Raw genomic sequence first — 20,545 nt, 5'->3', positions numbered from 1 at the left:
TTAAAAAAATGAATTCGGTTTTCATGGTTTCTTTCTCTCTCTCTCTCTTTTTTTTTTTTTTTTTTTTTTGTAGAGTTGGAAGTTCAGTATGCAGGTTTTGTACTCTGGTCCATTTTATTTTTTTTAAATTTATTTTTATTTTTTTTTAAAACATTTTTTTAATGTTTATTTAGTTTTGAGAGAGGGAGAGACAGAGCGTGAGCCAGGGAGGGGCAGAGAGAGAGGGAGACACAGAATCCGAAGCAGGCTCCGGGTTCTGAGCTGTCAAGCACAGAGCCCGATATGGGGCTTGAACTCACAGACCGCGAGATCATGACCTGAGCCAAAGTTGGATGCCCAACCAACTGAGCCACCCAGGCGCCCCGGTCCATTTTATTAAGTAAAAGAAAAAAACCAAAAAAAAAAAAAAAAAAAGCTCACCATAATTTGTTTAGAAAATTTACTTAATCACAGCAAACCCAAACCAGACATTTTTAGCCAGTAGTAATCTTGTCTGTGTGGAGAACATTTATCATACGGATGGAAGTAAAGCCTAAAATAGCTGGTAATGCCTTTAACACACTATTTTTATTTCGTCAGTCTTAACAGAGATGAAAGAACTCACACGCGGCCTTGTCCCCCAGCGCAGAAGCACAGAGCGGGTAGGGGTTGCTGGGCTTTTCTCAGAAGAATGTGCCTCTGGTTTCCGTGTGGACTGAAGCGAAGGGCTGCCCGTGGGCAGGGAGCCTCTCCTGGCGCCCCGGTGGGGTAACCCAGCCAGGGGGGAGCCACAGAGTACTTCCCACTGCCCACAGTTCACTTTGTCCCTGTAAACACGGCGTCAGCCTTGCCAAGTTTCCCCATCGCTCCCCACGTTGACGGAGGCGTCGTTTTTTTCTTTTGGCTTTTCCCTGTCGGATTTCGCGAGAAACACGTCCAATGAGGTGACGCTGTGTCACAGACCCTTCTGGTGCCCGGAAGAGCGCCTGTCTGGAGTGCAGGCCCCGTGTGGTTTCCCGTGGGTTCTAAGCCTGCGGTGCGTTCAAAAGCGGGGAAGCCGGCCTTCCACTGGCCGCTTCACCTTGTCACATTGTCTCCGTCTGTCCCTTCCTTTGCTCTCCTGACTGCCTCCGCAGAGAGGAGCCCAGGGCTGCTGCCCGTGAGCTCAGGGCACCAAGTGGCGTCCCAGGTGTGGCATGCGGAAAGGGACACCTGTACTTTGGTTGTGCCTGGTTCGCCGTCCTCTGGGTCCGAATGCGAATGTCAGAAATGGAAGGACGTCGGACGCCTTCCTGGGTTGTGCTGCGTTAAGCCTGTGCACGGACACGGGTTGGTCGGGTTGTTTTCTTATTCATGTCAGGTGGGGGGGGGGGGGCAAGAGCAAGGGGGACAGTTTGCAAGATCGCTCTGTGTTTGTTCTGTAAAAGTACCGTCTAGGAAGGTATTGGTTTGAAAAACTTGAGTCCAGTGGTGACAAGGGCAGAGAGGCTCTCGGATCCTGTCGCCTTGTTTCTCCAGGGGACAGCTTGTATGCCTGGGGTGTGCTCACGGTTTGGGGGAGCGACGCGTCCCTTGTTTCGGGTCACGGCTGCTGCCCACGAGACACGCGGAGGACCCTGCAGGAGCCCCGGGTTGTGGGGTTAAACAGGGCCTAGAGTCTCCTAAATCTCAGGTCAAGGGAGGGGTACAGCACATTTGTGAAAATGCAGAAGCTTTCGGCTTCGGGAACGTAGGAGTGTCAGCTCTTCTCTCGGTAGCCGTGTGCCCGAGAACGTGGCTTTTTAAGCTGGGTTGCGCGGGGAGGGTTCTTCTGAGTTCCAGGAGGTGGGAGGGCTTCAACATTTGTTTCCACTTCTTTGTATTCAGGAAGCCTCAAGTCACACAGAAAGCCTTCTGTCTTAAAAGGCGGACTGGGAATTAACTGCATCAGAACTGCCCCGAGGGCCTGTTAAAAATGCCTATTTCCAGACTTTCTGGATCCGAATTTTAAAGGATTGGGGATTGGAAATTTGCATTTTAAAGAAGCATCCCAGGTGATTCCTCTGTAAGCCTGAAGTTTGAGAGGCACTCTGACAGAGGAATAAATGAGCACCGCTGCCTATGTTGAGAAGGTTGGTCTACACGGCGAGCACTTCATAAAACACACAATGAAGGTGGAGCAGTTTTGTGAACTTTTGGCTTCAGCTGAGGCTCTCCCCGCCTTGACGGTCCGCTCCTACTTGCTGTGATAAAAATGGGAACAACTCACGGCCTAGGTCGTCCTCTGTCTGTTAGACTCATTGAAATCATTTGGCGTATGAAAAAATCTGAAACCATTTGCGATCTTTCACACTTTGGTCACCGTGAGAAACAATTAGAACGTAGTTAGACTTGTACTCTAACTACCTGTGTCCCGATGGTCAAAATGGGCTAAAATCCGTATTTTCTCTTCAGAGTTATATCGTGTAGCAGCTGAACATTGCTTCAAATACAGAAAGTAGCTATTTTGCAAAAAATACTCATTTGTTGTTTGTGTGTTTGTTTGAACAGGAAAAACTAACCCAAGAGTGTGTATTCAGAGAACAGTTTGAAGAAAACTGGTATAACACCTACTCTTCGAATCTCTATAAGCACGTGGACACTGGAAGGCGATACTACGTTGCATTAAACAAAGACGGGACCCCCAGAGAAGGAACCAGGACTAAACGGCACCAGAAATTCACACATTTTTTACCTAGACCAGTGGACCCCGACAAAGTACCCGAACTATATAAGGATATTCTAAGCCAAAGTTGACAAAGACAATTTCTTCACTTGAGCCCTTAAAAAAAGTAACCACTATAAAGGTTTCACGCGGTGGGTTCTTCTCGATTAGCTGGGGGGTCACCCCAGCTCCACTGTTGCCAAACTTTGCCGCATGCATGATGTCCGATGGAGGCTTGGACGGGAACATGCCGATTCTGTTCTGCACTTACAGGCTGGTCCTCCCGGAGGCCGGCCGCTGCCCACTTGCTCGATTTCTTGTGCGAGGAGGAGAGGGAGACTGAGCGGGGGTGCGAGTGTGTGCGTGGATGAGTAGCAGGGGGAACTGAAGAGAGAGGCAGAGAGGACAACGGCCTGATGCATGCTGGGATTTAGACGCGCTTTTACATTTTTGATCAGTTGTACTTCATCCTGTATCCGCACAGCCATACTTCGACTCATCAGGATCGGGGCTGGTGGCCTTCGCAAGGGCACGCTGCGTTTTCAGAGGTGTGGAGGGTGCAGTCTTACTTCAGAGACTTTTTCAGTTCATGCTCGCTGGTGCCATCCCAGTGAATTGAAAGCAAAGACCTCTTAGGCAAAAAACAAAAAAACGAGAAAACAAATACAAAACAAAACAAAAAAAAAGTTAAATTTATTTATAGAAATTCCAAAGGCAACATTTTATTTATTTTATATATTTATTTATTATATAGAGTTTATTTTTAATGAAATATGTACAGGCCAGATAGGCATTTTGGAAGCTTTAGGCTCTGTAAGCATTAAATGGCAAAGTCCGCTACGAACCTGTGGTAAATTCATGCAAGTAAATAACGGTGCATGGATGTGAGAAATTCTAATGACCCTAATGTACTAAAGGCGACAATCTCTTTTGTGCCCGTATTATTGTAAACTTATGCACATCATTCATGACACTGAGTATTCACTCTTCAGACTGCTTGTTTCATAGCTTATCCCAGAGGATTAAAGAAAAACTGGGTCTCAAACTTTTATTCTGTGTCTGTAATATTTCCTCTCTCATTAAGTGACTTATTCCATCATTGTAACTCCACGGTTGGAAGATATAAGGGTTGGTATATATCCTACGTGTTTAAATCTATTGCAGAATATACCAAAGCTAAACAATAACTCTGCTTTTGTTTTAGTTGGTCTCCAGGACAACAGGTCTACCATCAAACATTGTACTGATTTAGATGCTCAAAAACGGGGGGAAAAAAAAAGAAAGCCTACACAGAACAGATTTTTTTTTTTTTAAAAGGGACAAGAGTCAGGTTAAACAAGGATAATTCTTGGAGAATTTTATTCGTGCACGTGGCTTATCAAACATGAAATGAGACAAGTACCAGGGGGGTCACTGTAAGATCTTTTATAGAAAATTGCTTTCGGTGAGAACCGTCCTAATACATGGTAATAGAATCCTTCAAGTAAAACTTGCAAAACGAAACTAATAAATCTTCATCCATAATGACAATGAGGGGGAAAATATTTTACTTGTTGACTGTGTTTTGTTTTTAAAATGGTCTTCACAAGCGCTCAATTTTTTTAGAGGGGAGGTTACTATATAGAATATCTTTTACGAGGCTTTTATAACATTTTATGCTGAAAAGCGTAAGAATACATATTTCTTTAGTAGCAATAATTTTGGAACTTGCCCTTGGGCAAGGAAGACTATTTCTTACTATATCCTAAGGAGAAAAGAGCCAAATTCTTAAAGCAATATTTAAGAAAAAGGAATTTATAACAAATTCTCATACCACATATAACACTTTGTAGCGTTATGTTGGGACATGGAAAGTGACAGTTACAAAATGTGTTGGGATTTATGTGACGAATTTTAAAATTGAGTATTCCAACTTTGTTTTGCTCTGATGCACATTCTTTATGAAAAAGAAAAGTATGTCCCTGTGGAGTGAAAGCTGTTTTCCAGTAGGAGTGCATGACGTATTGCCACGAGCACACGTGGCCCTTCTGTGGTCCAGGTTTGAGCGTGTAGCAAAACCCTCCTGCTGATGTGCATTAAGGAAAAACCAAGTCTAACATTTGGAATGAACAAATATTTGGGGTGGGGGGAGGGGACAGAAGCAGTGTAAAATAGTTGATTTATGATAAACTCAGAACGTCCTCTTCATGTCTTGTTTTGCTTTTCTCTCTAAACAGAATTACTCAACCCGTGGCTGCTGCTGAAATGTGCACATATTCAGGCTTTAGTTTTCCCAAAAGGCATTTAATATTTTTGGCTGAAAACATTAAACATCTGACCACAGGGAAGAAGCAAGTTTGTAGGATGTCACAGGTACAATACTTAGCACTGAAGAGATTGATTTTAGGAGGTAGCCAAAAGTGGTCTTAAAGTAGCCTGAGATGCTAGGTATTTGGCCTCAAAGAAAGCAACCAATTTGTGGAAAAAGACGAAACTCTCCATGCATTCCTACAAAATGCTACTTTAACGTCCACTTTTGGAGTCACTTTGTTTTGGTAGCTTTTTCTTTTTTCTTTTTTTTTTTTTTAAGAAAAACAAAATGTTACGTGCTTTTGGCAATGGATACAATAAACTGTAATGGTCTGTAAATAAATAAATATTGGCTTATGCAATTTATGTAAATAAGTGTTCTGGGAGAGTAGATGGCTCAGGGTTTGGGCGTGGGCATCGTCCTGCGGGGCTTCAGAGCAAGTGGGTTTGCATCCGGGTCTTGTCGTAAGAGACCCAAAGCCCATCGGACGGCTGCTCCGAGCCAGTGTGGAGTGGGTGGTTCCAGTTTTCGGAAACAGATGCTCAGATGGCCAAACCACGACCTTACTGGTGGCAACACTTGCACCTTGGTCAGAGACTTAACGGGCACGGGCTGAACCACCCTCCCATCTGTCATGTGAATGTCCCCAGGCAGTGTGAAGGGCATGCCAGGTCAGTGTTGGGGAACCTGTCCCTGCCAGGTCCTGTTTTGTAGAGAAACGAATGGCTTTAGTTTACGGTGTTTTCCTTCTATTTCATCTCATTAACACTACAACATTGTGTCATTCACTTGATCATCTGTAATTGTATGTAAATACATACAGGATTATGTAATTTGTGTAAATACATAATTACAGACTTTTGAAAACTGGTATTTTTTACTCGATGTCCATTTTGGAGCTGCTTCAGATTATGTGCCTACATGAACCGATGGAATTTTAAAAACATGCTCTCCTTGTTCTTCCAGCTGTTGCGTGTGTATTGAGGGGATGGGGGGGTGGGGGGTGGAGGGGGAGGAGCAAACACATCCAGATGTCTTTTCTTTTCTGTAGGCTGAGATGAAGAGGCCAGTGATCTGGGAGAAAGATTTATGAACTTGCAGCGGGCGAACCGCAGCGCGTGCACACATTTTCGTGGATGGCTGAACGGACAAAGGCACATTGTTCGAGGTCAAATTCTGTTTGCTGCATCATTTGACCTTGAAACGTGCTGAACTTAGATCCACCGTTTGTGGTCACTCGCACGATAGGGCAGTGAAATCGCGGGGGTGGGAGAACGCGCCAGATGGATCGCAAAGACGCGTTAACCACCGAGCCCCCCTCGGGTGTGTGTGCGCGTGTGTTACGTACTCCACGTGACGCCCCGTGTGTCCACAGACGTGTCCCATTTGAAAACTGCTATTCCACTGTGAAAAGTGGAACGGGGAGGGATGGTGGGAATCAACCCCCCTACCTCCTTCGGTGTGTAGCCCCGAATTCCGGGACTCAGGTTCGCGGCATGGCCCCGGCCACGGCAGGTGTGGTTACCAAGGCGTGAACGGTGGCCGAGGGTGTGAGTTCTACCTTTTCCTTGCAGGGTGCTTTGGTGGCTGCTTTCTCGTAGGTCTTTAGGAGAATCCCCCCCGCCCCGCTCCAGTTTCATTAAGATAAAATGGATACGCACCCCTGTAGACGTGTGAGGGGTCCAGCGTGGTGGGTTTTTGTTTCCACATCTATCGTGAAATGATCACCACCATCGGGGTTCGTTGCCATCCATCCTCTAGAAGACTTTCCAGTGTAACATTGTCTTCACCGGAGAGGAATGTGTGGCCGTGAGAAGTAGCCTCTTGTATCATTTTCTTTGGAAAGGAAGCGCAAGCGAGTATTCTCAATGTGTGTTCTCCCTCTTGCTTCCAGCCAGCATAGGCATCCGGTGGGGAGACAGTTGGCTGTCGGGTCGGATGATTGTCGTGACGGCCACCAGGGATGCACGTGAAACACCAAAGGGAGGTCTCTGCTGGTCTGGTTAATGGTAAAAGAAAATTCTTAGAGTTGCCACGATTCACCAGTTACATTCCATCTTATTGCTTAGAAAACATTTTTAAAACAATGTATTCAAACTGTTTAACATTTATTCATTTTCTGAGAGACAGAGAGAGACATAGTGTGAGCGGGGGAGGGGCAGAGAGAGAGAGGGAGACAGAGAATCCGAAGCGGGCTCCAGGCTCCGAGCTGTCAGCGCAGAGCCCGACGCGGGGCTCGAACCCACGAACCGTGAGATCATGACCCGAGCCGAAGTCGGACGCTTCACCGACTGAGCCACCCAGGCGCCCCAAAACTTAACTTTAATTAAAAGAAAATCATAGGCGTACCAAATATCTCAATAGCCCTGGGCAAGTTGTGCCTGTAACTGGCTGCTTTTTTGGTTTTTCGTTTTTGGTTTTTTTCCTGTTTCCTTCTGAAGATCTTCTACTGACAGATGTGGTTTGGGTTATGATCCCCACTGCCGTTAGTATACCTAGGAACATTCGATACCGGGAAAGAAAGAGTTAAAAGCAAAAGTGTACTCAGGACGTTCAGACTTGAACAACTGGTCCTGCTCTCCTCGCACAAACGTTACGGACGGTGTGCGTGGCCCTTGGAGAAACTTAACTTTTAAAAGCAGTCGTGCAGGCTGTTTCCCAGCCATTTTGTGGGATGTCGCAAGACATCGTGTGAGCTCCTCCTGGCTGCTGCCTCTGGCCTCCTAGCGTCTGTGTGATACAGGGTGTGTGACAGCTCTGGGAGATTTCTGTTTCCGACTGATGGAAAGAGGGCTTTTCCTAGTGTGCTGGGATTAGGATTGGAAGCGCTCTTGCAGAAGGACGAGCTACTCTGAACATCTCCTGACGGTCGACCAGAGTCTGTTTTTCGTTCCGTCCCTCCCCCTCCCTCCTTCGTTTTAGTGGGTGCAGCTGGCCTCGCGACACATGGACGCGGCTCGTGATGGCACACACACAGCTGAAACAAACAGGCATGCTGCATGTTGGAGGAGCACGTGGTGGGGAGGGTCCCGGGGCTGCGGGACAGAGCGTGCCCAGTGTGGACTTAGGAGGGCCCCGGCTCGTGAGGCCCGAGGTGACATGCCAGAGACGAGAGGAAGTAGAGAAAAGAGAGCTGTAGTTGTTGGCGTTCTAAATGTGTCAAGGAAGGGCCTTGTGCTCGGAGCATTTGGGGTCGTCGTGTCTTTTGCTCATGGTTCCTGGACGCCTGTGACTGAGCCTGAGGATGAAAGAAGTCCTGGCTGACGGGCCAGCCTTGGCCGTGGATGCATCATTGGTTCATGGAGATGACCACAATCAGGTTTTGAGTTGGGGCCTGTTGGCCTGTGCTTACCCAGGCCACGCTCAGAATGCCCTTTTGCCGGTGACTCTTGGTTTCTATCCAGAGGAAGGCGACTCTGTTCAATTTTGTTAACATTAGTCGCTTCAGTGACTAATGGTTTCCCCACCTCACATTTGCCTCCCGTCTGGGGCAAAATCCGCAACGTGAAAGTCATTAAAATATAGGATAATAAAAGAGGTAAAAGCATAACACAATTTTTAGAATATGCACTCCGTTCTTTCAATAAATACGTATTGGGCAACTGCTCTATTGCATGGAACAGTGTTGAGGATATGATAGAGAAAATACCAGACAGCATTCAGATCTTAACTGCCAGGCTAGGCTCCACAGCACTGATTATACAGACATGCAATACTTGCTTAAAACACTGTAGGACTGGGATGTCCACATTTTAAGGCAATTAGGCCAACACTGGCAATTTTCCATGAACTTCATTTTCTTCAACTGGATAGTCAATTTATACTAAGAACCCAGAGGCAGCCTCATTCAAATCCCTATTGTTTCAAGGAGGATAGCCTTTTAAAAGAGTGTGCTCAGGTTTGATGATACAGATTCTTTCAATAGATGATGACTCCTTCTTGACAGTAAATGGATTTCTTTTGAAGAAAAAAACAACAGAACCGGTGTTGTTTCATTTCTCCCCCTTCAGGAAAATCCAAAGGAAAAGGCAATGGAATTGTAACAGTTTATCAATTGTAGATTTGTGATGTCTTTTAAGGGTACCAGAACTCCATGACACTAAAAGGACTAAGGAAGCTTTGGAAAAATACCTTATTTCCCATAGAATTCACCTCGCTGAAATGTAAAAGGGCCGATGACCACAGCTTTAATACCGGAGAGATGATATTATGCATCGTGGCTAGAGGGATACAACTTTCATTGTTTGTCTTCAACGGAATTACGAATCTGTGGCCAATCAACTTCTGGTTTCCTTGTGGCTTGTTTTGATTTCCTCTTCTGTTCTAGGGATGCCTGGACTTCCCACTGTCTTGGGTCTCCTTGTCCCTATTCCACACTGAAAGAGGACACCTGTTTAGGTGCATGCTACAGAACAAGTAGGACGGACAGAATGTGATGGACGGTCTCTGGAATTTTTCCAGAAGAGGTTTATGATCTTAAATTTGGCTGAGGAAATGAGGGCTAATTGGATTAGAGCAGTACTCAAAGCAAGCCATATTGGCAAGGAAAGAGAGTCTCCACCCTTCGGGAGATGCATCGTGACTGTCTCTGGTTGGATAAAACCCCAGGGCAGGTTGTTTCCATGATGCTGCCGTTCGCCCCATGTCTAAAGTGAGATAGATTCAAGTTAGAAGTGACTCTTCGGTAAGTGGGTGAAAAATTAGAAATAGGACTGTTTCTTTTGATGATCTGCTTCAGAGGAGCAAGTTTAAATTTTGTGGTGACTCTCATATACCTATATATATGCTTCCTGTTTCTTCCTGCTGGCGTATTTCCACGCAAGAAGGTTGAGTGCTACTATGGTCATCTCAGAACTTTCATTTGGTCCTAGATGCAAAATTCTTATTCCTGTCAATATATAGATATTATGTGGAAGAGTTGTATTATTTTAACAGTGCTTCCTGTTGAAGCAGGGGAATTAACCTGCCTGAAAATACAGCTTAGTCACATTGAGCTCATATCCACGAGCCATGGCCCTATTCTGTGTTCCATGGGGTCCTAAATATGTTCTCAAATGCATCAGTACCTTGAAATGGCTGAACTGCATCTCAAATTAGTTGCTCTATGTTCTCATTAGCTGGTTACTATAGACACTTGGGTCCTATGTTTTTTTCAAGTAGCAGAGGCTCAGATTATAGGAATACTAAAAATAAAATAGAAATAATAAAATTATTACCGTAGTTTGGATAAATACAACTTACTGTTTTTGTAGTCATGGGTCACATTTGGTGCTTTTATTTTTTAGCAAACTTTTAAAAAATTGCTCAACTATTGAGTTTTATCCTTAGATAACCCCCCGATTTTTCAGTATGTCCATATAATACCCAACGGATGATTTTAGAACCTGACCAAAATTTAAGCAAAGGGAACTTTTCATTGAAACTCATCAATTTATTCAGCAAGCAATTATTGATATATATTGTATTCCAGGAATTATGAAAATATAAACAAAATTGTTACAATTTGTTTTCACCTGCAATGTGACTATATATTGACTCACTGTCCTAAGTTTTCCTTCTTATACAAACCATGACTTCTTCTTGGAGAGGTGGTTTGAAGTATAGTACCATCTTTAAATAATGGACTCAGGCCGTTTGGAGATATTCTTTTGGTTTTCATTCAACGGGGTGCTTAAAATTGTTCCCAAAGGAATTCATTCTTGGTTTGACTTTGAATTAGAAAATGCCTCTGAAAAATAAAACCTGCGTAAAGTCAAAACGATGTAATTTAGCATACCTTTTTGGCATGCTTTATAATGATTAGTCTATATTTTTAATTTAGAACAGCAGTTAAGTTTCAAAATTCCTGGGTGACTGTTTTTATCTCAGAAACATGTGATGGCTTGTCATGAGGCTATCTTATTTGGGAACCACACCCAGTGGTTCTGAGCACACTCAAGGAACTATATTAAGGAGCATGTGACAGATGTATGACCGATTTATAAATACATTTGATTAGTTACTGCCCTCTAGAAAGGAGCTGATTAGTACACGAATATATGGAAATAACCTGAGAATAGAGAAAGACCGGTTTAAAGGATGCAAGGTAACAGTACTTGGAGCTTACCAGGAACAGTGCGTCTTCTTACCAACCAGACTAGAAAACCTCAAGATTCAGAGGGCGTTGGGCAGAGCACACAGAAGGGTCTTGCCTCAGTTGTGAAGAATAATTATCCTTAGACTAAATACTATTTCAGTTCCACTTAATGTATTTTGCAAGAAACACCAAAAAGGATCAAGCTATTTTAAGCCAACTTCATCCCAGAACAAGGCTCAATCAAATTTATGGGAATAAAAGGTATCTGGCACCCAGCAAGATAAAATACATCATGTTTGTCATCCAATTAAAATCACCAGACCTGAAAAAGAAGCAGGAAAATGCAGCCCTTAATGAGAAGGAAAAAAAAAAAAAAAGCATTCAAGTCAACCTGATGTAGAACTGATAAATATTTTAGAGTGAATGGAAAAATAAATTGAAATAGTTATTATAACTATGTTCTTTATTAAGAAACTTTGAGACAAGGAAGGTGCAAGAAAAGATTAAAACTCGACTTCTCGAGAAAAAAAGTACATGTGTGAGATGAAAAATACATTGGATGGGATTAATGGCAGATTAGACATTGCAAAACAGGGGATGTGTGCCCTCAAAACTACAGCAACAGAAACTATCTAAAATGGAAGACAGAGAAAAAAGACATGAAAAAACTTGAATAGAGCATCAACTAGCTATGGGACAACTTTAAGCAGCTTAATATACAAATAATTGGAGTCCTTAAAAGAGAGGAGGGAGAGGAGGAAACAAAAAATATTTGAATAAATTATGGCCAGAAGGTTTCTAAATTTGATAAAAACTATAAACACAAGGATCCAAGATGCTTGGTGAATCTGAAGCATAAGAAATGTGAAAACAAACAAACAAAAAAACAGTGTACCAAAGGCACGCAACAACCAAACCGCTAACGACTAGTGTTAAGAGAAAATCTGAAAAGCAGCCAGTTAAGAAAACCACGCATCACATACAGAGGAACAAAGTTAAAGATGACCGCAGATGTCTTTTCGGAAAAAATGTAAGCAGGAGGACAGTGGGTAACATCTTTGAAGTTACTGAAAGAACAAATTCGTCAAACTCAAATTATATACCCAGCGACAGGACAGTTCAAAAACAAAGGTGAAGTGAAGACTTTTTCCGTCATACAGAAGCTAAAAGAAGTTAGCATCAGCTGACCCATATGATAGGAACCCTTAAATTGTAAATATTAATTGTTAATGTTAAAATCCTTCAGGCGGAAGGAAAAAGATACCACATGGCAATATGGATCTATATAAAGGAATGAAGAGTGCCAGAAATAATAACTACATGGGCAAATATATATATATATATATATATATATATTTTTTTTTTTTTTTTTTTTTTTTTCTTATTTAAATCTCTTTAAAAGATAGTTGACTGTTTAAACAGAAATAATAACAATGCACCGTGGGGTTTATCACATATGGAAAAGTAAAATGCGTGACAGCGATAGCACAGACCGGGAAGGGGAGAGATTGAAGTATATTATTGTAAGGTTCTTTGGATGTTTGTTTGTTTATTTTTGAGAGAGAGAGCAAGCGTGTGTGCATGCGTGTGCAAGCAAGCAGGGGAGGGTCAGAGAGAGAGAGGGGGGGAGAGAGAGAACCCTAAGCAGGCTCTGCACTGTCAGCGCAGAGCCGGATGTGGGGCTTGAACCCACGAACCACAAGATCGTGACCTGAGCTGAAATCAAGAGTCGACTGCTTAACTGACTGAGCTACCCAGGTGCCCCTGTAAAGTTCTTGTACTATATATACATGGAATGGTATATAATATCACAATAAGTTAAAGAGGTGTGGCATAAAACTCTAAATTAATTCCTAAAATAATAAAAAAGAAGAGCTATAACAAGATGATAAGTTTAAACCTATCCACTCTAATAATCACATTAAAAGCAAATGGTGGAAACATCTGCAAACAGAGATATACTGGATTTAAAAAAGTGAGGTTCAGCTACATACTGCCTATAAGAAACACACTTCAAAGGCACAGATGGATTAAAAGTAAAAGGATAGAAAAATATATACCATGCTAATAGTCTACAAAAGAGAGCAGGAGGGGCTCTGTTCACATCAAACAAGCTTGATTTCACAGCAAAGAATGATATTAAGGATAAAAAAATTCATCTTACATTAATAAAGGAATCAGTTCACCAAGAGAACATAAAAATCCGAAATGTTTGTGTACCTAATAAACAAAACTTCAACACACATGAAATGAAATGTGAAAGACGGCAAGGAGAAATGGCCACATTCGCAATTATAATTTGAGATTTCAATAACCTTCGTCAATAACTGATAGAACAAGTAGACAGAAAATCATTAAGACTATAGAATATTTTGACAACGCTAACAGCCAGTTTGACCTAATTGACATTTATAGAACAATCTCCCCATCCCCAACAACAGAGTATATATTCTGTTTAAGTGCACAAGGAATATTTATGAAACTAATCTCACTAAAGGGTCGCCTGGGTGGCTCAATTGGCTGAGCGTCTGACTTGCAGCTCAGGTCATGATCTCTCCCGGTTTGTGGGTTTGAGCCCCAGGTCGGGCTCTGTGCCGACAGCTCAGAGCCTGGAGCCTGCTTCGAATTCTGTGTCTCCCTCTCTCTCTGCCCCCCTCCTGCTTGCACTCTCACCCTGTTCTCTCAAAAATAACAATAAACATTAAAAAAAGTGAAAAAAAAACCTAATCTCACTAAATTTAAAAGGATTTAAGTCATACAAATGTTCTTTGATCATAATAGAACTCAACTAGCTGAAACGTCTTGATCCCCAAATACGGAAAACTAAATAACACACTTTTAAATAATCCCGTTTTGAAGAAGAAATTAGAACTGAAATTATGAAGTGATTTAAAGTGAATACAAATGAAAATACAACGTATCAAAAACTGGAACATTGCTAAGTTAATACTTAGGGGGAAATTCATAGTGCCACCTTCCTACGGTAGAAAAGAAGAAAGTTCTTAAATCAATGATCTCAACCTCCATCTTAAGAAACTAGAAAAATAAGAGTCAATAAACCTAACGTAAGCAGTAGAAAGGAAAAATAGAGATTGGGGCAGAAATTGATGAAATAGAAAACATGAAAACAGTAGAAAAAATCCATGAAATCCATGGCTGCTTTTTTTTTTTTTTGACAAGATTATTAAAATCAAATTTTTAGCCAAAGTGATCAGGAAAAGAAGACACAAATTTATACATATCAAAAGGGTGAGGTGACATTGCCACAGATTCTACAGAAGTTAAAACAAAATAAGAGAATATTAGGAACAATTGATACTAATGTTTGATGTTGAGTAAATTAAACAAGTTAGATTAAACGGACATATTTCTGGAAGAACGTAAACTACCAAATAACAAAGCTGACTCAAGAAGCAATAGATAACATGAGTGGCCCTAATTTTATATTGATAATAGCCCTAATAATTAATATTAGCCCTACTAATAATTTAATATTAATATTATACAAATATAGCATATATATTAATATTAATTATTAAATTCATAATTAATTTTGTAGTTAAAAACCTTCCCACAAACAAAACTCTGGGCTTAGAGGCATCACTGGTAAATTCTACCAAACACTTAAGGAAAAAGAAATACAATTTCAAGGTAAACTCAGAAAATTAAAGTAAAGGAATTATTTTAAAATTTATTTTATGAATTGGGGCGCCTGGGCGGCTCGGTCAGTTGAGCGTCCAACTTCGGCTCAGGTCATGATCTTGTACTTTGTGAGTTCGAGCCCCGTGTCGGGCTCTGTGCTGACAGCTCAGGGCCTGGAGCCTGCTTTGAATTCTGTGTCTCCCTCTCTCTCTGCCCCTCCCCGACTCATGCTCGCTCTCTCTCTCTCTCTCTCTGTCGAAATAAACATTAAAAAAATTATTTTATGAATTAATCCACAGGAAGACATTACAAGAGGAGAAAATGAAAGACCATATCCCTCATCTTTTTAGACCTCAATTTCAGCAAATTGAATCCAACAATATATAAAAAGGATCATATATCGTGTCCAAGTGGGATTTATCCCAAGAATGCAAGGTTGATTTACCAATAAAAAAATCAATCAATTTTGAGCATCTGGGTGGGTCAGCCCTTAAGCTTCTGACTTTGGCTCAGGTCATGATCTTATGGCTTGTGAATTTGAGTCCCATATTGGGTGAGCTTGAGCCCTGGTTGGGGTGAGCACGAGCCCTGCTTTGGGTAAAACACAAGCCTGTTTCAGATGAGCCCCACTTCTCTGTCTCCCTCTCTCTCTCTCTCTCTGCCCCTCCTAGGATTCTCTCTCTCTGCCCTTTGCTCACTTGTGCCTTCTCTTTCTCTCTCTCTCTCTCAAAAAGAAAAAAAAATCAATGTAATTCATCTTCTTACCAGGCTAAAAAAGAAAACATTATCATCTTGATAAAACCCAGAAAAAGCATTTGACAAAATTAAAATAATTCCTGATAAAATCCTCAGCAAATTAGGAATAGAAAGAAACTTCCTCAATCTGATAAAAGGTCTACAGAGAAACCACTTGAACATCATACTTATGAAAGACTGAGTGCTTTACTTCAAAATTCAGGAAAAAGAAGGATTTCCAGTCTTACCACTTCTATCCAACATTGTGCTAGAGACTCTAGCCAGAGCAATAAGGCAAGAGAAAGAAATAAAAGTATCCAGATTGGAAAGTAAGAAGAAAAATTATCTTTGTTTGGCACATGACGTGATCATCTATGTAGAAAATTTGATGATACCCACAAAAAGCTACTGGACTTAAAACATTAGTTGAGCAAGGCTGTAGGATGAAATATCAATATACAAAAAATCAATTGTATTTCTACAAATCCTTAATGAATAATCAGATATTAAAATGGAAACAACATTTAACAGGATAAAAATACTTAAGGGTAAATATGACAAAAGATATTCAATATCAATTCACTGCAAACTATAAACCAGGGCTGAGATAGATGAAAGGTCTACATACATGGAAAGATATACCATATTTACGTATTGTTTAGATGTAAATTTTTTGGATATTGATACCTTTTAAAAAAAATTTTTTTTTACATGTTATTTATTTTTGAGAGACAGAGCACAAGTTGGGGAGGGGCAGAGAGAGAAGGAGACACAGAATCTGAACCAGGCTCCAGGCTCTGAGCTGACAGCACATAGCCCAATGTGGGGCTCGAACTCACAAACCGTGAGATCATGACCTGAACTAAAGTCGAGCGCTCAACCGACCGAGCCACTCAGGCGCCCCTGGATATTGACATCTTGATTTAAGTCCATCCCAATCAAAATCTCTCTCTTTTTTAATTTAGAAATTAAGGAGTTGATTCTAAAATTCATATATACCTCTGGTCTGCACATATGCATAGCCTTCCCCATTACCAGCACCCCTCATGAGAGTTTGTTACAGTTTGTTACGTTTGTTACAGTTGATGAACCTACACTGATACTTCATAATCAAAGTCCATAATTTACGTTACAGTTCACTCTTAGTGTTGTGCATTTAATGGGTTTGGACAAATGTATAAGGACACATATTTATTGTCATGGTACCATATGGAGTATTTTCACTACCCCCTAAACCGTTTGCACTTTGTTTATTTATATTTCCACCCCTCAAGCCCCTGGAAACCGTTGATCTTTTTAGTGTCTCCATGGCTTTGCTTTTCCTGAATGTCATACAGCTGGAATCATACAGCATGTGGTGCTTTCAGATTGGCTGCTTTCACTTAATACTAGGCACTGAAGTTCCCTCCATGTCTTTCCATGGATTGATGGCTCATTTCTTTTTAGCACCAAATAATATTTCCTGGCCTGAATGTACCACAGTTTATCCCTTCACCTACAGCAGGGCATCTTGGTGGCTTCCAAGTGTTGGCAATTATGAACAAAACTGCTATAAACAGCTGGGTGCAGGTTTTTGTGTAGTCATGGTTTCAACTCCTTTGGGAAAATACCAACGTTCTCAATTGCTAGATCATATGGTAAGAGTATGTTTAATTTTGTAAGAAACTATCAAACTGTCTTCCAAAGGGCATACTATTTTGCATTCCCCCCAGCAATGAGTTCTGAGAGTCCCTGTTGCCCCACACCTTTGTCAGCACGGACAGCTAAGTTTTGACAAAGATGCAAAGGGAATTCAGTGGAGAAAGACAGCTTTCGACAAATGGTGTGGGACAATTGGCTATCCATATTCAAGACATTTAATTCACATCTTGTACATAGAGGTTAACTCAAAATGGATCACAGACCTAAAACATCAAACAAAAAACTATACAACTTCTATAATTAAACAAGGAAATGTATATTTGTGATATTAGGTAAAGATTCTTCAGATACAACACAGAAAGACACAATTTCTTTCAAAGATAGCATTAAGAGGATGGAAAGAAAAGTCATAATCTGGTAGAACATATTTGTAAATTATGACTGGATTTATATGTCCAGGGACTTATATCCAGAATGTAGCTATCAAAACTCAAGAAAATAGGCAAAATATTTGAATAGACATAATTTGAATAGACAAATTGAAAAAATTTATGAATGACAAATCAGTACATGAAAAGAGATTCCACATCATTGCTCATTAGGGAAATGCAAAATAAAACCAGAATGTGATAGATACCATTGCACACCTATTAGAACGGCTAAAATGAAAAAAAAAAAAAAAAAAAAAGACCATTCTAAGTGTCGGTGTGGATTTGGAGGAACTGGAACTCTCACACACAGCTGGTAGAAACATAAAATTTTACAACTTCTTTGGAAAACATTTTGTTACTTTCTTAAAGCGTTAAATGTATGCTTACTATGTGATCCAGATATCCCACTCCTATGTATGTACTCAACAGAAATAGAAGCATATGTTCATAAAAAGACAAACCCAGATTTTAAAATAATAGCCAAAACACCTGGAACATACCCAAATGTACCCTGCAGCTGGATGAATGAACTCTGGAACATCGATACATTGGGATACTGCCCAACAATAAAAACACATGAGTTACTGAAATATGCTGCAGCACTGAGGAATCTCAAAATAGTTGTGCTGAATGGAAGAAGCTAGACAAAAAGAAGTAGATACAGGATGATTTCACTTAGGTAAAATTCTAGAAAGTTCAATCTCACGTAGAGTTATAGAGAGATTAGTGGTTGCCTGGAGATGAGTAGGACAGACAGGGGTGGGAGGAAGAACTACAAAGGGACGTGGGGAGACTTTTGGAATGATGGCTATGCTAGTGATCTTGATTCACTGGGTGTATAAATATGTCAAACTTATCACGTTATATACTTTGGTACAGTTTATTGTATGCCAGCTGTAGATCTATAAAAATACAAACAATATGAAATGATTACAAACAATATCAACCTTCCAGAGCTGTTACACAGATATAAGGAGATAATGGAAGCTGGTGTGATCCTGGCACATCGAGGAATCCAAATATAAGTCAGCTCCCTTTACTTACAATATAGCCCGATGTTTTCCCGACAAGGAAGAGCTCCTAAAATTTGCCAAATAGCAGGCAAAGGGGGAATCAGAAGAAGGGAAAGAGTTTTACGATATCTGTCCCTATGACCGTTTTGGACTGGAGTGAAGGGTCAGAGAGGGGCAGATGATTCCGGGGATGAGCATTTCCTGATGCATGATGGCTGAAAGCATCCCCCGCCCCGATCCTAAATGAAACCTTCATGGGGGGACAGCACACTGTTATCAGGAGAGAGTGACTCTATTTACAAGTACAACAAAGGAGATGCGGAAGCAAACGAAACAAACAAAAAAACCCAACAAGAAAATCAAAACATATACGTAATATCATATAGAGTAGCCTTTTGGGTATGCTTTGTAATGATTAATTCTATATTTTTAGTTCAGAACAGGAGTTAAGTTTCAAAATTCCTGTTTAGCTGTTTTTATCTCCGAAACACGTGACAGCTTGTCACGAGGCTAAATTGGGAACCACACCCAATTGTTCTGAGCACACTCAAGGGACTATATTAAGGGCTACGTGACAAATGTATGAACAAATTATAAACCCATTCGATTAGCTACTGCTGTCTAGAAAGGGCTGAGGATTTGAGGCAAATGCCAGAATTTAGACTATGCTGTGAAGTTTGTGAGAGATTAAAGAATTGATACAATGTGTAATGCAGTGACTGAATTATCCTCTCCACTTCTACTTAAGATATACTATTTTATATTTAACGGATGACATGAAGGCCAGGACCTTTGGGTTATGGATTAATGGTTTGAAAACAAGCCATGTATCAGGGCGAGGAGATCCACTCAGAGCCTCATTTTTGTTTTCTATAACTAGAATGAGAACTTTTCACTTGGTGGGCAGTAGACAGATCAGCTATGGTTTGTCTCAATAGAAACTGGGCCAATTTGTGCCTTGCAGTATAGAGTGTAGTGTCTACACTAAATGGGAATCTACTGGACTTAAACTTCACACGTTCCAACTGTGCTGCTTAATTAATTATTTGAATAGGAGATTGAACCCAGTCCAATATTAATCATACTGGTGTCGATTCACATCTGGGTATTACTAGTTTGTAAAGAATATTTATTTGCGTTTTCTCAGGGGATGGGAGACCGACGAGACTGACGGATACTTTAAGAATCATGAAAGTTGCCTTTGGTGTCATTGTCCACATTTATTAAACACCTATTCTCCACCAAGCCAGTTAGCCTGGTGCTTAAACGCACTGACTTTGTAATCAGGTGGCCCGGATCTGAATCCCATCTCCATTTCTTCCAACTTCGTGGCCTGGGACAAAACTGCATTCCTCTTTCTGCCTTAGTTTGTTTGGCCCTCTATCCCTACCTGTGTAGGGGTTCTCGTCAGGATCAAAGACTTGAGGATTTGTAAAGTATTTTCAGTAGTGCCTGGCACACAGTAAGCACCCATTAGATCTTGGCTATCCTTACATACCTTACATTTGAATCCTTATAATAACATAAAAGGAACTTATTTTCCCTGTTTTATAGGTAGTAAACTAGCTAGTTCATGCCATATCTGTGCTTGTACCTAGGCTTTCTGACTTTGGTCCAAGCTTTTCTCCTTTATATTGTATTACAACGTGAGAGGGGTGCTGTTCACTAAGGTTTCCATTTTTTGGAAACTCCCACCTAGCATTTGTCTGAAATCACAGTGGATTTCCGTGTGTTCTTCCTGACTCTGCTTTGGCAGTCCAAGCTTGGAGTCTGTACTGTTCTTTGCACAAGCTGCAGTGCCTCTTAGAATGCAAAGCAGGGGGAAGGCACAACCTCATTTACCTTCACCGCATTCTAGAGAGTTGAAGCGATGGCCCAGCATTAGCTCCTTCTTCCCCTTCTTCCCCTCTTTCTCCTCCTTTTAATCCTTCTCCTCCTCCTCCTCCTCTTCCTCCTTCTTCTTTAAATTTGAAACAAATGTAAGCTTAAAAGACAATGATCTAATTTTCACTTTATGCATCCCAATCACATGTCCGTTCCTTTCTGTTAAGTCTT

The 20,545-nt window shown here is 41.2% G+C and overlaps 2 protein-coding genes across 2 annotated transcripts in view; one reads left to right on the top strand and one right to left on the bottom strand.

The window, feature by feature from the left end:
- FGF9 (fibroblast growth factor 9) overlaps positions 1-4,643 on the top strand; it is a 95,691-nt gene extending 91,048 nt beyond the window's left edge. The window contains exon 3 of the mRNA XM_060637552.3: positions 2,509-4,643. Coding sequence (XP_060493535.1) covers positions 2,509-2,754 — 246 coding nt within the window. The 3' untranslated portion in view covers positions 2,755-4,643. The remainder of the gene's footprint in view (positions 1-2,508) is intronic.
- Positions 4,644-4,648: 5 nt separating this feature from the next.
- Positions 4,649-20,545, bottom strand: part of LOC132682286 (uncharacterized) — a 36,424-nt gene continuing 20,527 nt past the window's right edge. Inside the window, exons 3-4 of the transcript XR_009611604.3 lie at positions 6,610-6,951; positions 4,649-4,727 (exon numbers count right to left, since the gene is read on the bottom strand). The gene's annotated coding sequence lies outside the window, so the exon portion shown is untranslated. The remainder of the gene's footprint in view (positions 4,728-6,609; positions 6,952-20,545) is intronic.

The sequence above is a fragment of the Panthera onca genome, chromosome A1, assembly GCF_046562875.1.
Source record: "Panthera onca isolate mPanOnc1 chromosome A1, mPanOnc1 haplotype 2, whole genome shotgun sequence".
In the NCBI taxonomy this organism is placed as follows: Eukaryota; Metazoa; Chordata; class Mammalia; order Carnivora; family Felidae; genus Panthera; species Panthera onca.
Note: the sequence above shows the minus strand (reverse complement) of the source record. Positions and strands in the feature narration are given on the sequence as shown.